Source organism: Ranitomeya variabilis, chromosome 5 (assembly GCF_051348905.1).
Source record: "Ranitomeya variabilis isolate aRanVar5 chromosome 5, aRanVar5.hap1, whole genome shotgun sequence".
Lineage (NCBI taxonomy): Eukaryota > Metazoa > Chordata > Amphibia > Anura > Dendrobatidae > Ranitomeya > Ranitomeya variabilis.
In genome coordinates, this window is record NC_135236.1 from 558,883,766 (window position 1) to 558,902,048 (window position 18,283).

Sequence of the window (18,283 nt, forward strand, 5' to 3'; positions counted from 1 at the left end):
TAGCTATTGAACCCGTTCTACGCCCGGGTGGCGAGCATTTATATTGGAATATGGTCTCCATCCTGGTATGTGCTGCTCCTATCCTGTCATATGCTGCTCCATCCTGCGCCCCCATCCTGTCATGTGCTGCTCCACCGTGTCATGTGCTGCTCCATCCTGCGCCCCCATCCTGTCATGTGCTGCTCCACCATGTCATGTGCTGCTCCATCCTGCATCCCCATCCTGTCATGTGCTGCTCCATCCTGCGCCCCCATCCTGTCATGTGCTGCTCCACCGTGTCATGTGCTGCTCCATCCTGCGCCCCCATCCTGTCATGTGCCACTCCACCGTGTCATGTGCTGCTCCATCCTCATCCCCATCCTGTCATGTGCTCCCATCCTGCGCCCCCATCCTATCACGTGCTGCTCCATCCTGCGCCCCCATCAGTGCGGGCGGCTGTGCTGAGTGCGGGCGGCTGTGCTGAGTGCGGGCGGCTGTGCTGAGTGCGGGCGGCTGTATGTGGCTGTGCTGAGTGCGGGCGGCTGTATGTGACGTGGCTGTGCTGGGTGCGGGCGGCTGTGCTGGGTGCGGCAGCTGTGGACGGCTGTGCTGGGTGCGGTGGCTGTGCTGGGTGCAGCGGCTGTGCGTGGCTGTAGGCGGCTGTGCGTGGCTGTGGGAGGCTGTGCGTGGCTGTGCTGGGTGCGGCGGCTGTGCGTAGCTGTGCTGGGTGCGGCGGCTGTGCTGGGTGCGGTGGCTGTGCTGGGTGCGGCGGCTGTCCGTGGCTGTAGGCGGCTGTGCGTGGCTGTGGGCGGCTGTGCGTGGCTGTGCTGGGTGCTGAGGCTGTGCGTGGCTGTGGCGGCTGTGCGTGGCTGTGGCGGCTGTGCGTGGCTGTGCTGGGTGCGGCGGCTGTGCTGGGTGCGGCGGATGTGCTGGGTGCGGCGGCTGTGCTGGGTGTGGCGGTTGTGCGTGGCTGTGGGCGGCTGTGCTGGGTGCGGCGGCTGTGCTGGGTGCGGCGGCTGTGCGTGGCTGTGGGCGGCTGTGCTGGGTGCGGCGGCTGTCTGTGGCTGTGGGCGGCTGTGCGTGGCTGTGGCCGGCTGTGCTGGGTGCGGCGGCTGTGCGTGGCTGTAGGCGGCTGTGCGTGGCTGTGCTGGGTGCGGCGGATGTGCTGGGTGCGGCGGCTGTGGGTGGCTGTGCTGGGTGCGGCGGCTGTGCGTGGCTGTGGGCGGCTGTGCGTGGCTGTGGGCGGCTGTGCTGGGTGCGGCGGCTGTGCGTGGCTGTGGTCGGCTGTGCTGGGTGCGGCGGCTGTGCTGGGTGCGGCGGTTGTGCGTGGCTGTGGGCGGCTGTGCTGGGTGCGGCGGCTGTGGGTGGCTGTGCTGGGTGCGTGGCTGTGGGCGGCTGTGCGTGGCTGTGGGCGGCTGTGCTGGGTGCGGCGGCTGTCCGTGGCTGTGGGCGGCTGTGCGTGGCTGTGGGAGGCTGTGCTGGGTGCGGCGGCTGTGCATGGCTGTAGGCGGCTGTGCGTGGCTGTGGCGGCTGTGCATGGCTGTGTTGGGTGCGGCGGATGTGCTAGGTGCGGCGGCTGTGCTGGGTGCGGCGGCTGTGGGTGGCTGTGCTGGGTGCGGCGGCTGTGCGTGGCTGTGTGCGGCTGTGCTGGGTGCGGCGGCTGTGCGTGGCTGTGGTCGGCTGTGCTGGGTGCGGCGGCTGTGCTGGGTGCGGCGGTTGTGCGTGGCTGTGCTGGGTGCGGCGGCTGTGGGCGGCTGTGCGTGGCTGTGCTGGGTGCGTAGCTGTGGGCGGCTGTCCGTGGCTGTGGGCGGCTGTGCGTGGCTGTGGGAGGCTGTGCTGGGTGCGGCTGTGCGTGGCTGTGGCGGCTGTGCTGGGTGCGGCGGATGTGCTGGGTGCGGCAGCTGTCCGTGGCTGTGGGCGGCTGTGCGAGGCTGTGCTGGGTGCGGCTGTGCGTGGCTGTGGCGGCTGTGCATGGCTGTGCTGGGTGCGGCGGATGTGCTGGGTGCGGCGGCTGTGCTGGGGGCGGCGGCTGTGGGTGGCTGTGCTGGGTGTGGCGGCTGTGCGTGGCTGTGGGCGGCTGTGCTGGGTGCGGCGGCTGTGCGTGGCTGTGGTCGGCTGTGCTGGGTGCGGCGGCTGTGGTCGGCTGTGCTGGGTGCGGCGGCTGTGCGTGGCTATGGGTGGCTGTGCGTGGCTGTGGGCAGCTGTGCTGGGTGCGGCGGCTGTGCGTGGCTGTGGGCGCCTGTGCGTGGCTGTGGGCGGCTATGGTCGGCTGTGCTGGGTGCGGCGGCTGTGCTTTGCTGTGGGCGGCTGTGCGTGGCTGTGCTGGGCGCGGCGGCTGTGCTGGGTGCGGCCATTTTCTTGGTCCTGCTCCCGGAGTCGGCGCCTGCGCAGTCCGCGCTTTCCGGCGCCATTTTCTTGAAGACACTGCAATGTGTCTTCAAGAAAATGGCGCCGGAAAGCGCGGACTGCGCAGGCGCCGATTCCGGGAGCAGGGGGACAGTCACGGCCCGGAAGCGCGTCGGTGGAACGGGTCAGGTAAGTATACTCACCCTTCGCCTCCTGGCTCGTCCCTGCTTGTCCGGTGGAGATCGCGGTGTGCGTTCAGCGCTTACGCATACCGCGATCTCCTGGGAGCGTCGCTCTGTGCGGTCCAGACTGCGCTTGCGCAGTCTATAGAGGCTTCGGACAGAGTGACGCTCCCAGCGTTATATTATATATATATATATATATTATATATATTATATATATATATATATATATATATATATATAGACTGTGGCCCGATTCTAATGCATCGGGTATTCTAGAATATGCATGTCCCCGTAGTATATGGACAGTGATGATTCCAGAATTCGCGGCAGACTGTGCCCGTCGCTGATTTGTCGAGGCAACCTTTATGACATCATCGTCGCCATGCTGTGCCCGTCGCTGATTGGTCGAGGCCTGGTGGCCTCGACCAATCAGAGATGCGGGATTTCCAGGACAGACAGACAGACAGAAAAACCCTTAGACAATTATATATATAGAGATACATATATATATATATATATATATATATATATATATATATAGATAGAACGATAGAGAGAGAGAGAGATAAACACACACAGTGCCTTGCGAAAGTATTCAGCCCCCTGGAACTTTTCAACCTTTGCCCACATATGCTTCAAACATAAAGATACCAAATGTAAATTTTTGGGGAAGAATCAACAACAAGTGGAACAAAATTGTGAAGTTGAACTAAATTTATTGGTTATTTAAAATTTTTGTGGAATTTCAAAAACTGAAAAGTGGGGCGTGCAATATTATTCGGCCCCTTTACTTTCAGTGCAGCAAACTCACTCCAGAAGCTCATTGTGGATCTCTTAATGATCCAATGTTGTCCTAAATGCCTAATGATGATAAATATAATCCACCTGTGTGTAATCAAGTCTTCGTATAAATGCACCTGCCCAGTGATAGTCTCAGGGTTCTGTTTGAAGCACAGAGAGCATCATGAAGACCAAGGAACACAACAGGCAGGTCCGTGATACTGTTGTGGAGAAGTTTAAAGCCGGATTTGGATACAAAATGATTTCCAAAACTTTAAACATCCCAAGGAGCACAGTGCAAGCGATCACATTGAAATGGAAGGAGTATCTTACCACTGCAAATCTACCAAGACCCGGCCGTCCCTCTAAACTTTCATCTCAAACAAGGAGAAGACTGATCAGAGATGCAGCCAAGAGGCCCATGATCACACTGGATGAACTGCAGAGATCTACAGCTGAGGTGGAACAGTCTTGTCCATAGGACAACAATCAGTCGTACACTGCACAAATCTGGCCTTTATAGAAACAGTGGCAAGAAGAAAGCCTTTTCGCAAAGATATCCATAAAAAGTGTTGTTTAAATTTTGCAACAAGCCACCTGGGAGACACACCAAACATGTGGAAGAAGGTGTTTTGGTCAGAAGAAACCAAAATCGAACTTTTTGGCAACAATGCCAAACGATATGTTTGGCGTAAAGGCAACACAGCTCATCACCCTCAACACACCATCCCCACTGTCAAACATGGTGGTGGCAGCATCATGGTTTGGGCCTGCTTTTCTTCAGCAGAGGCAGGGAAGATGGTTAAAATTGATGGGAAGATGGATGGAGCCAAATACAGGACCATTCTTGAAGAAAACCAGTTGGAGTCTGCAAAAGACCTGAGACTGGGACGGAGATTTGTCTTCCAACAAGACAATGATCTCAAACATAAAGCAAAATCTACAATGGAATGTTTCACAAATAAATGTATCCAGGTTTTAGAATGGCCAAGTCAAAGTCCAGACCTCAATCCAATCGAGAATCTGTGGAAAAAGCTGAAAACTGCTGTTCACAAACGATCTCCATCAAACCTCACTGAGCTCGAGTTGTTTGCCAAGGAAGAATGGGCAAGAATTTCAGTCTCTTGATGTACAAAACTGATAGAGACATATCCCAAGCGACTTGCAGCTGTAATCGCAGCAAAAGGTGGCGCAACAAAGTATTACCGTATATACTCGAGTATAAGCCGAGATTTTCAGCCCAAATTTTTGGGCTGAAAGTGCCCCCTCGGCTTATACTCGAGTCACGGTCGGCGGTGGGGTCGGCGGGTGAGGGGGAGAGGGCGCTGATGCATACTCACCTAGTCCCGGCGCTCCTGTCGCTCCCCCTGCCCGTCACACGGTCTCCGGGTGCAGCAGCCTCTTCCCCTGAGCGGTCACGTGGGACCGCTCATTAGAGAAATGAATAGGCTGCTCCACCTCCCATAGGGGCGGAGCCGCCTATTCATTTCTCTAATGAAGCGGTGCCGGTGACCGCTGATAGAGGAAGAGGCTGCGGCACCGAAGACCAGATGTCCGGGGGAAGGAGCGGGACGCCGGGAGCAGGTAAGTATGTCATAATCACCTGTCCTCGTTCCACACGCCGGGCGCTGTCTCCATCTTCCCGGCGTCTCTCCTCACTGACTGTGCAGGTCAGAGGGCGCGATGACGCATATAGTGTGCGCGCCGCCCTCTGCCTGATCAGTCAGTGCAGGGAGACGCCGGGAAGATGGCGCCGAGGAGCTGCAAGAGAGGTGAGTATGTGTTTTATTATTTTTATTGCAGCAGCAGCACAGCTATGGGGCAATAATGGACGGTGCAGAGCACTATATGGCACAGCTATGGGGCAATGGTGCAGAGCACTGTATGGCACAGCTATGGGGCAACGGTGCAGAGCACTATATGGCACAGCTATGGGGCAGTAATGGTGCAGAGCACTATATGGCACAGCTATGGGGCAATAATGGTGCAGAGCATTATATGGCACAGCTATGGGGCAATAATGGTGCAGAGCACTATATGGCACAGCTATGGGGCAATAATGGTGCAGAGCACTGTATGGCACAGCTATGGGGCAATAATGGTGCAGAGCACTATATGGCACAGCTATGGGGCAATAATGGTGCAGAGCACTGTATGGCACAGCTATGGGGCAATAATGGACGGTGCAGAGCACTATATGGCACAGCTATGGGGCAATAATGGTGCAGAGCACTATATGGCACAGCTATGGGGCAATAATGGTGCAGAGCACTGTATGGCACAGCTATGGGGCAATAATGGTGCAGAGCACTGTATGGCACAGCTATGGGGCAATAATGGTGCAGAGCACTGTATGGCACAGCTATGGGGCAATAATGGACGGTGCGGAGCACTATATGGCACAGCTATGGGGCAATAATGGTGCAGAGCACTGTATGGCACAGCTATGGGACAATAATGGTGCAGAGCACTATATGGCACAGCTATGGGGCAATAATGAACGGTGCAGAGCACTATATGGCACAGCTATGGGGCAATAATGGTGCAGAGCACTATATGGCACAGCTATGGGGCCATAATGAACAGTATGGAGCATCTATTTTTATTTTTGAAATTCACCGGTAGCTGCTGCATTTTCCACCCTAGGCTTATACTCGAGTCAATAAGTTTTCCCAGTTTTTTGTGGCAAAATTAGGGGGGTCGGCTTATACTCGGGTCGGCTTATACTCGAGTATATACGGTAAGTTAAACGGGCCGAATAATATTGCACGCCCCAATTTTCAGTTTTTGAATTTCCACAAAAATTTAAAATAACCAATAAATTTCGTTCAACTTCACAATTGTGTTCCACCTGTTGCTGATTCTTCACCAAAAATTTACATTTGGTATCTTTGTTTGAAGCATGATATGTGGGAAAAGGTTGAAAAGTTCTAGGGGGCTGAATACTTTCGCAAGGCACTGTAAATACACACAGTTTGCCCACTGACAAAGTCATGAACAGTCTAATTTTAAGGGTAGGAGACACACAATATCAAAAATTAAATCCAGAAAATCGCATCGTATGATTTATATAAATTTATTTGCATTTTGAAGTGAGAAATAAGTATTTGATCCCTCTGGCAAACAAGACTTAATACTTGGAGGCAAAACCCTTGTTGGCAAGCACAACAGTCAGATGTTTTATGTGGTTGATGAGGTTTGCGCACGTCAGGAGGAATTTTGGTCCACTCCTCTTTGCAGATCATCTCTAATTCATTAAGATTTTGAGGCTGTCACTTGGCCACTCTGAGCTTCAACTCCCTCAAGTTTTCTATGGGATTAAGGTCTGGAGACTGGCTAGGCCACTCCTTGACCTTAATGTGCTTCTTTTTGAGCCACTCCTTTGTTGCCTTGGCTGTATGTTTTGGGTCATTGTCTTGCTGGAAGACTCAACCACGACCCATTTTTAATGTCCTGGAGAAGGGAAGGAGGTTGTCACTCTGGATTTTACGGTACATGGCTCCATCCATTTTCTCATTAATGCGGTGAAGTAGTCCTGTGCCCTAAGCAGAGAAACACCCCCAAAACATAATGTTTCCACCTCCATGCTTGACAGCGGGGACGATGTTCTTTGGGTGATAGACAGCATTTCTCTTTCTCCAAACACGGCAGCCGAGTTAATGTCAAAGACCTAAATTTTTCTCTCATCTGACAACAGCACCTTCTCCCAATCACTCATAGACTCATCCAGATGTTCATTGGCAAACTTCAGACGGGCCTGCACATGTGCCTTCTTGAGCAGGGGAACCTTGCGGGCACTGCATGATTTTATATCTTTACAGCGTAATGTGTTACCAATGGTTTTCTTGGTGACTGAGGTCCCAGCTGCCTTGAGATCATTAACAAGTTCCCCCCGTTACTTTTAGGCTGATCTCTCACCTTCCTCATGATCAAGGATACTCCACGAGGGGAGATTTTGCATGGTGCCCTGATCAATGTCGATTGACAGTCATTTTGTATTTCTTCCATTTTCTTACTATTGCACTAACAGTTGTCTCCTTCTCACCCATCGTCTTACTTATGATCTTGTAGAACATTCTAGCTTTGTGCAGGTCTATGATCTTGTCCCTGACATCCTTATAAAGCTCTTTGGTCTTGCCCATGTTGTAGAGGTTAGAGTCTGACTGATTAATTGAGTCTGTGGACAGGAGACTTTTATAAAGGTGACTATGTAAGATAGCTGTATTTGATGCAGGTAACAAGTTGATTAGGAGAATGTAACTGGTCTGCAGGAGCCAGAACTCTTAAAATTCATACAATGTAATTTTCTGGATTTTATTTTTGATATTCTCTCAATGTTAAAATTAACCTACCCTTAAAATTATAGACCATCCATGTCTCTGTAAGTGAATAATATAAGTAAATAAATATTTCCTTCACTGTGTGTGTGTGTGTGTGTGTTTACTTTTTAAGGTATTTTTTAATTCACCCATTTTTGTGGGTTTTTTTATACTATAATTGTTTTCGTTTTAAAATCAGTAAATTCAAAACTTACAGACGACAATGGAAAAACGAGTCAGATAAAACGATCAATTAAAAAGAGAATGTATGGCAATGTATCCATACAATTACACAGCCAATGTAACATCTTCGATAAAAGCCCTTTGGCGTTTTTAAAGGAAACATGTAATTTAAAAATAAGGCTAACCTGGACTTAATCAGCAGGTTAATAGCATTTTGAACTTGTCCAGCGCCGACACTTAGAACCCCGCTGCCAGGAGTGACATCAGCACAGTATTAATCACAGGTCTGTATATAGCAGTGGCTGTAACCACGCCTCACAGCCCTGATTGACCGCTGATACTAATGCTGAGTGAGTTATCAGTCAGTGCCGAGGGCGCGGTTACAGCTGCCGCGCGCTTACAGCTGCTGCGCGCTATACACTGAGAGGTGAATGAAACCGTGCTGCCACCAGCCCTGTTACCGAAACCAGAACGCTACTGGGAAAAATAAAGTTCAGAAATTCATAATGCTAGTAACCTGCAGATTAACCCCATATCTGAAAGTTAATAGTGCTTCTTCACATGACAGATTCCCTTTAAAGGGGTTGCCCATTACTCTGACAACCCCTCCCCAATCCAAATGCTTCCGCATTATAAAATAACACCACCTATACTCACCTCGGGTTCCATTCCAGCGGTGTTGACGCTGGCTCTTCCGGGACTTTTGTGACATTGTTATGTCAGATGATCCCTGCTGCCAATTAACAGTTGCTTCACTCTCTCTCTCCCATCCTGTGGATGCTAGTCAAATCCGGAAATAGTGAGAGTTGAGGCTCCTCTCAATTCCCCCAGATGTTGGATTTGTCCAAAAGGAGGGGAGAACATTTTTCAGGAGACCATGGCTACTTTGTCACTTTACATAGATGAGTTAAAATGCCTGATGGATGATTTAAATGACAATAATTTGAATATCAGTTTGACATATACATATTATTATTATTTATTTATATAGCACCATTGATTCCATGGTGCTGTACATGAGAAGGGGTTACATACAGGTTACAGATATCACTTACAGTAGACAAACTAACAATGACAGACTGATACAGAGGGGCGAGGACCCTGCCCTTGCGGGCTTACATTCTACAGGATTATGGGGAAGGAGGCAGTAGGAGACATATGGTCGTCATTTACATTTTTTGGATGTTAATATTCAGGTGAATGCAAATGGTGTCCTTAATACTGATGTGTACCGAAAACCGACTGCCACCAACACTTTACTCCATGCCCAGTCATCTCATCTCCAATCAACTATTCGGGGAATCCCCATAGGTCAACATCTAAGAATTAAACGTATATGCTCGACGGAAGAAAATTTTCAGAAACAGGCAAGAGATCTTTATTCCAGGTTCCGTGAAAGGGGCTACAGTCACAGATCGATCCGGCGGGGTTACCATAGGGCAAAAGATGTCTCTAGAAATGTATTACTTTTTAAGCCACCATCCCAACCGAGTGGGGAGTCTCAACAAGTCAGATTAATAACCACATTTAACAACCAGTGGAACCAACTTACCGGCATTTTCAATAAGCACTGGAAAGTCATGGAAACAGATCCAATCCCGCAAAAGTTCATTCCACCAAAACCATTGGTAACAGCAAAAAGGTGTAAGAACTTACGTGATCTTTTAGTTGAAAGTCATTATGCTCCCAATTCCAACAAAACTAATTCTTCGGTGTCTACTTTTCACAAGGTTTTTTCCTTGTGGATTATGCAAAGCATGCAGAAATTTAATTAAATGCAAGGATTTCAGGAACTCAGAAGGGACACATACCTTTAAAATTTTGTACAGGCTTACTTGCTCATCCTCTGGGGTGATCTATTATGCCCAATGCCCTTGCGAAAAGATATACATTCGCATGACCACGAGGGAATTCAATATTCGGGTAAGGGAGCATATAAGGGACATCGAGAAATCTAAAACTATGCGGTATGATGAACCTCTAAAGACGTTGCCAAAACACTTTAAGGAATGCCACAACTCGGATTCAAGTAAACTCATCCTGAGGGCTATAGACCAGGTATCAATGGGTCAGAGGGGTGGGAATTTATTTAAAAGACTCGCACAAATAGAGAGTCGATGGATATATCGATTACAAACAGTTGCCCCTGTGGGCCTCAATGAGAACTTTGGGTTTAGCTCTTTTCTCTGAATTAGGTATCTATAAATTTGGGTTGGGGAGGGGGGTTCTGTAGGTTGTAAATAAATAATTGTGTTTTTAATTGTCATTTTAAGATACTAATTTGTGTTGTTTATTTTAGTTATTCACGTTAAACCTCTAACTGCTATTTGATGTAATGGAATGACTTGGCCTAAGCGTTCTACTTCGGTTTTTGGAATCTCCATCACCATAAATCCATTCATCTTCATTCTGGCTATTCACATTATTGCCAAGTGATGTCTGATGTTACTACACAGGTGTGGCAATGGACAGCAAGTGTCACCTTGAAAGGATAAATCCATTATATGTTTTTTAAGAAGAATGCAATATGGACAGTTTATATCTTATGGTGTATTAGCAATTTCCTGTTTTTATTTTAATTTTTATTTATTTATTTATTTTTTTATTGCAAGGGAATTGTAATAGACTGACAGGTTTGGAGTAACACATGTTGCTTTTTGTATTGTAGTTAATACACTCACTTTGGCACTTTACGTGTACTAATAATATATTAATTACAGAGTATGTATTTATGCAAATAAGTGATTTCTTGTTTGCTTTTATCTAATGGTGTAACTTACTAAGCACATTGCACTTTAATAGCACAATTCATTTTCATGTAAATATATTTTGTTCATGTATTATTTTCTTAATTTATTCATGTAGTACTTGTTATATGGTACATACGTATAAGTAATTAACGCACTTTGATAATAAATAGAGCACAATGTCACTTGCCTTTCTGGTTTAGCGCATGCAGGGCTGCCCCGCTCTCTGACGTCTATATGAGTGGCCATTGGGAGCCAAGCGCATGCGCCGTCTCCATGATGGCCCATGTTAGCTTGCGCTCCACGGCCGCGGGTCTATGCGTCTCAGTGATGAGTGCCATCGGCCACGCATGCGCAGAAGAAACCGGATCTATACTCGCTGCTCGTTACCTGGCACATTCAGACACACTTTCACAATAACTGTTGTTTATTGGCCAGTCATACTATAAAATCAGCCTCATCCCTCCCCAACACATGCCTCCTGACGAAGAAGCGAAACGTGCGTTGGGGCGGCAGGGACGCTACACATAAGACCTAATCCATGTAAGCGCTGCTAATTATAATCCTATCACATTGCCATTATTGATTCTGACAGGGTGTAATACCCCTACACTGTGTAGTTGATGTGCTTGTGTCTTGGATCAGTACTAATTACTTATATGCAGGCATTGTCTTGGAACAAATTGTTGTGTAAACTAGTAGTGGCTGAACCTGCTTTCTAGCAGTTATCTTGGATATTTTCTGTTTTTGTATTTATTATGTAATAAAATTTATGATATACAGTGGGGCAAAAAAGTATTTAGTCAGTCAGCAATAGTGCAAGTTCCACCACTTAAAAAGATGAGAGGCGTCTGTAATTTACATCATAGGTAGACCTCAACTATGGGAGACAAACTGAGAAAAAAAAATCCAGAAAATCACATTGTCTGTTTTTTTATCATTTTATTTGCATATTATGGTGGAAAATAAGTATTTGGTCAGAAACAAAATTTCATCTCAATACTTTGTAATATATCCTTTGTTGGCAATGACAGAGGTCAAACGTTTTCTGTAAGTCTTCACAAGGTTGCCACACACTGTTGTTGGTATGTTGGCCCATTCCTCCATGCAGATCTCCTCTAGAGCAGTGATGTTTTTGGCTTTTCGCTTGGCAACACGGACTTTCAACTCCCTCCAAAGGTTTTCTATAGGGTTGAGATCTGGAGACTGGCTAGGCCACTCCAGGACCTTGAAATGCTTCTTACGAAGCCACTCCTTCGTTGCCCTGGCGGTGTGCTTTGGATCATTGTCATGTTGAAAGACCCAGCCACGTTTCATCTTCAATGCCCTTGCTGATGGAAGGAGGTTTGCACTCAAAATCTCACGATACATGGCCCCATTCATTCTTTCATGTACCCGGATCAGTCGTCCTGGCCCCTTTGCAGAGAAACAGCCCCAAAGCATGATGTTTCCACCACCATGCTTTACAGTAGGTATGGTGTTGGATGGATGCAACTCAGCATTCTTTTTCCTCCAAACACGACAAGTTGTGTTTCTACCAAACAGTTCCAGTTTGGTTTCATCAGACCATAGGACATTCTCCCAAAACTCCTCTGGATCATCCAAATGCTCTCTAGCAAACTTCAGACGGGCCCGGACATGTACTGGCTTAAGCAGTGGGACACGTCTGGCACTGCAGGATCTGAGTCCATGGTGGCGTAGTGTTACTTATGGTAGGCCTTGTTACATTGGTCCCAGCTCTCTGCAGTTCATTCACTAGGTCCCCCCGCGTGGTTCTGGGATTTTTGCTCACCGTTCTTGTGATCATTCTGACCCCACGGGGTGGGATTTTGCGTGAAGCCCCAGATCGAGGGAGATTATCAGTGGTCTTGAATGTCTTCCATTTTCTAATTATTGCTCCCACTGTTGATTTCTTCACTCCAAGCTGGTTGGCTATTGCAGATTCAGTCTTCCCAGCCTGGTGCAGGGCTACAATTTTGTTTCTGGTGTCCTTTGACAGCTCTTTGGTCTTCACCATAGTGGAGTTTGGAGTCAGACTGTTTGAGGGTGTGCACAGGTGTCTTTTTATACTGATAACAAGTTTAAACAGGTGCCATTACTACAGGTAATGAGTGGAGGAAAGAGGAGACTTAAAGAAGAAGTAACAGGTCTGTGAGAGCCAGAAATCTTGATTGTTTGTTTCTGACCAAATACTTATTTTCCACCATAATATGCAAATAAAATGATAAAAAAACAGACAATGTGATTTTCTGGATTTTTTTTTCTCAGTTTGTCTCCCATAGTTGAGGTCTACCTATGATGTAAATTACAGACGCCTCTCATCTTTTTAAGTGGTGGAACTTGCACTATTGCTGACTGACTAAATACTTTTTTGCCCCACTGTATTAGCACTTTATACTGAGGTTCTCTTTTGTGTTTGTCACTTTACAAGCAACATAAAAAAGTGCAAATTGTGCTGGTAAATCTGTCACATATCAGACAAATCTACTTTCTAGAGCGCAGTATGCCACAAACTGGCATAAAAATACTTTTTTGATGTTCTGTAGGCTTGTTTATCTGAGCAATAAAAATCATTCTTTAAATTATACATTTTTATGAATATGCTTTTGAGTTTAGTACTTACCTTCCTGGGATAGATTGCTGCACCAAAATCTGGGAACACAGTTGCACCCCCCGACTGAACATCGCTCATCTATGAAAAGCCATGTGAAAGTTAAATTAAAAATGCAGAACTTCTAGAACAAAACTTTATGTAATAGGACTTCAACCAAATGCAGTGATAAGATTTTCAAATCTTCAGCATGGTTATTATGTTGACGAGATGGGACAGATTTTCACACCAATTATATACGAATAAAGTGGAATCCATAGTAAATCTTTACCACAACCTACATGGATCATGTGAATTTGCTAATGGTCTGGATTTACTTTCACCAATTTCTTCAAATTTAATCTAGAATTAGTCTGCAGATTTGCAAATTAACACTCAAATTTAAATAACTGGAATTAAATAATTTACATAAAAACAATGTATTAATTTGCCACAACAGAGATATCAGAACCCACAAAAATGTATATGATGTATTGTAAATGACTGAGGAAAACATTTTTGAAACTTTCGTTTCCAGACAAGAGTACAGTCAGCCACATACATAGGTAAATGTGATATTTTTAACAATGACAGAAGTTGATATAAAAAATGCTACTTATTTTCTCTTAAAAGTTTAATGAAGCCAAATAGACGCGTTTCAACAGCTGTGCCTTCTTCTGGTGAAGAAGGCGGCACAAATCCCAAAACGGACACTTTCTACTAGACACAGTCAACAAAAGACTAAATTGATACCAATGGTGAAAATTGGTTAACAATAAAGCAGGAGCAGAATAATATTAAAAATAGTAAGTAGCAGTTGCTAAAAGTGATGTTTGGCAGAAAATCAGAGACAGAGCTCCAGTCATTATTGGAAGCGGGCTTTTTTTAATTCTTCTGATTCTCCTCAAACAAACATGTAATCATAGGTATTTGTCTTTGGTGGTCAGGTGTATGACATGGCTTTAAGCATGAGTTGAAGAGGGGTTAGTGGCGATAGTCAACCTTAAAAATAAGAGACACCTTCTCATGTGTTATTAACGTATACCTGAAGAAGTAATTGGTCACTGTATTTTAGCCTTCGCCATTAGTGATCACTACAATTTTGGGTGCCTGTGTATAAGGAGGACATCAGGTGCAGACAAGAGAGACCAAGGTTATTAACCAGTCCAAGACCAGACCATCTAACCACTTTTTTTTTTTTATACCAGACACAATTTGGGGGTGTGACGGAGCCAAATTTTTAAAATCTGACCAGTGTCACTTTATGTGGTAATAACTCTGGAACGCTTCAACAAATCCCAATGATTTTGAGATTGTTTTTTCGTGACACATTATACTTTATGATAATGGTAAATGTAGGTCGATATATTTTGTGGTTATTTATAAAAAAAATTAGAAATTTGAGAAAAAAATGTAAAAATGTAGCTATTTTCAAACTTTGAATGATTATCCCTTTAATTCAGATAGTCATGCCACAGAAAAACATTAATGAATAACATTTCCCACATGTCTGCTTTACATCAGCACCATTTGTAAAATGTTATTTTATTTTGTTAGCATTTTAGGAGGTTTAAAAATGTAGCAGTAATTTTTCATTTTTCAAGGAAATTTACAAAATTTATTTTTTTAGGGACCTATCCATGTTTGAAGTGACTTTACGGGTCCCATATATTGGGAAACCCCCAAAAGTTATATCATTTTAAAAACAGCACCCCCTGACATATTGAAAACTGCAGTCAGGTAGTTTATTAACTCTTCAGGTGGTTTTCAGGAATTAATTCAAAGTGGCGCGACAGAAATGAAAATGTGTATTTTTACCACCTAAATGTCACTAACTTCTGAACAGATTACTACAGCCGTTGTGAATTGCCATGGCAAACATCAGGACCACAGAATCATGATCTGAGGGCACCACCTGGGATAAAAAGGAAGCCACCACACTCTGTTAACCATTTATAATGATGTAGTCACTATTGACAGCAGCATCTATGGGGTTAAAAAGATTTGGACGGTGCCAACACTGATCGTGGATGATGCAGTAAGTTAGTGTCCAGACGACAGCTGCTGGATTGTCATCTGTATGGGGAGGCTATTCTCTTATATCTCAGGTCAGTTAAAAGACGTATTGGCTGACATTAAGGGGTTAAAGAGCTATTAAAATATTCTCACTCAGATATTCAAATTATTTTTACATCTTTCTTTTGTGATTCATGGGGCTTTTATTTTTATGTCACAGTCATATTCACTCTTTTTTGTGGCATTGGACAATACTGGTAGAACAAAAATAAGTGTCTGTTGTTCCTTTTATTGTATACTGCATTTTGTGCCCCCATAAGGTCATAAAAGACCTATTAGGAATATTGAAATATTTTTAATTTTCATCTTATTTCCCTTGTAACTGGTGGCTGGTATATTAGCCCAAGTTACAAGGGAACTTCAGCCTCCTAGCTGTAAAGCAAAGCTGCCTCGGTCTGCTAAGTCCCAGAAGCTCCTGTTCCCTTCCCTATACACAGCGATTACATGACTGCTGTGAATGGAGGAAGACGCGTCATCAGCGCTTCCTATCACTGTGTTCATTTTTTATCGCATTGTATACAGCAAAGGAAAAGGCACAGACCGTAATAAACGGTCTGTGCCTGACAGCTGGATCCCCACGTCTGCAGCTACACAATCGCATTTAGCAATGTGGTGAAATTTTAGGTCATCAAATCAGAGTAGTAGCAAGACCGCCTGGACATTTATTGTCTATGGGCAGGCCGAAAGCAGTTAAAAGGAGTCTGTCAGCACAGAATGACTATTCAAAACAAGTATAGGCGCTTAGTGCACTCCAGGTGTGGTCAAACATTTAAGTACACATTCCTGCCTTCTTGTTTTCCATCCACCTCTGACATTCTCTGGCTCTATATGGCCACGAAAAACTTTTGCCACATCGTGATGCACCGAGCGCCTGTACTAAGTTTGAAAAGTCATCCTGTAAATTTTCATTCCCAAAACTAACACCTGCATCAAATTAGATCTGCTCGTTAGTCTGCATCTAAAAAGGAGTGATCACACCTTGGAGAGCTGTTGCACCAATTGGACTAACATAAATCATGACTCCAACACGAGAGATGTCAAATGAAACAAAGGAGAGGATTATTAGGCTATGTGCACACGTAGGGAAAAGGGGTGCAGAATTTTCTGCACAAAATCCTCATCTCCTGGCAGAATCCGCAGCTGCGGATTTGCCGCGGTTCTTATGCGGATTTAGTGCGGTTTTTGTGCGGAATTGAGGCGGATTTTCTGCAGTTTTTCCCACTGCGGATTTCTATTATGGAAGGGTGCAGAAACGCTGCAGATCCGCACAAAAGAAGTGACATGCACTTCTTTCTAATACGCAGCAATTCCGCACTGATTTTTCCGCACCATGTGCACAGCTTTTTTTTTTTTTTTTTACATTGATTTACATTGTACTGTAAATCACAGTGCGGATCTGCAGCATTTCTGCACAGAAAAAAAAACGCTGCGGATCCGCACTAAATCCACATTGTGTGCACACAGCCTTAAACTCTTAAAAGAGGGTAAACCATCACGCAATGTTGCAAAAGATATTAATTGTTCACAGTCAGCTGTGTCTAAAATCTGGACCAAATACAAACAACATGGGAAGGTTGTTAAAGTCAAACATACCGGTAGACCTGGGAAGACATCAAAGCGTCAAGACCGGAAACTTAAAGCAATATGTCTCCAAAACAGGAAATGCACAACAAAACAAATGAGGAACATATGGGTGGAAACTGGAGTCAATGTCTGTGACCGAACTGTAAGAAACCGCCTAAAGGAAATGGGATTTACATACAGAAAAGCTAAACGAAAGCCATCATTAACACCTAAACAGAAAAAAACAAGGTTACAATGGGCTAAGGAAAAGCAATCGTGGACTGTGGATGACTGGATGAAAGTCATATTCAGTGATGAATCACGAATCTGCATTGGGCAAGGTGATGATGCTGGAACTTTTGTTTGGTGCTGTTCCAATGAGATTTATAAAGATGACTGCCTGGAGAGAACATGCAAATGTCCACAGTCATTGATGATATGGGACTGCATGTCAGGTAAAGGCACTGGGGAGATGGCTGTCATTACATCTTCAATAAATGCACAAGTTAATGTTGATATTTTGGACACTTTTCTTATCCCATCAATTGAAAGGATGTTTGGGGATGATGAAATCATTTTTCAAGATGATAATGCATCCCACCATAGAGCAAAAACATTCTTTGAAAAAAGACACATAAGGTCAATGTCATGGCCTGCAAATAGTCCGGATCGCAATCCAACTGAAAATCTTTGGAGGAAGTTGAAGAAAATGGTCCATGACAAGGCTCCAGCCTGCAAAGCTGATCTGGCAACAGCAATCAGAGAAAGTTGGAGCCAAATTGATGAAGAGTACTGTTTGACACTCATTAAGTCCATGCCTCAGAGCCTGCAAGCTGTTATAAAAGCCAGAGGTGGTGCAACAAAATACTTGTGACGTGTTGGAGTGTTTTTTTGTTTTCATGATTCCATAATTTTTTCTCTCATAATTGAGTGACTCCATAAGTTTTACCCTATGCTTGGTTAAAAAAAGTAACCATTATCGATTACCACATTTTTTATTCTTGATTTCTTTTAGTGTTTCTTTAGTTTTGTGACTTTAGTTTTGTGCCTTGTCTGTGATCTGCTTCTTTTATACAAAATTAAACAACTGAATGAACATCCTCCAAGGCCTGCGATTACATAATTTTTGCCAGAGTTTGTATAAGATGCCTATCCATTACTAATTCTATAGTTATTTTGCAAATAAATACACAGCAAGAATAAAGTCCTTTATTGAAATAGAAGAAAAAAAAACACACTTTTCCTTTTTTATTTAAAAATAAACACAGGTATACTCACCTAATGCCCATACCATTGAAGCCCTCGTCTCCTGTAATAAAAACAACATAAAAAACAACAATATCCCTCACCTGTCAGTCGTTCAGTCCCATGCCTTTTTCTCACTATGCTAGCAGTGATCTCATCAAGGTCCCCGCAGTTCAGGGGCCCGATTGGGAAAGCAGCCTCAGTGACTGGCAGTAACTTCAATGACGTCACCTCTAGTAAGTGGAAGCTGAGCTTGCAGGAGCCCATTCT

At 45.1% G+C, this 18,283-nt stretch overlaps 1 protein-coding gene across 4 annotated transcripts in view; it reads right to left on the reverse strand.

Moving 5' to 3' along the window:
- The window catches only part of P4HA2 (prolyl 4-hydroxylase subunit alpha 2), a 182,933-nt gene that overhangs the window by 17,547 nt on the left and 147,103 nt on the right, over window positions 1-18,283 (reverse strand). For all 4 annotated transcript variants that reach the window (XM_077265959.1, XM_077265957.1, XM_077265958.1 and 1 more), the window contains one exon: window positions 13,163-13,231. In XM_077265959.1, the coding sequence (XP_077122074.1) occupies window positions 13,163-13,231 (69 nt within the window). The remainder of the gene's footprint in view (window positions 1-13,162; window positions 13,232-18,283) is intronic.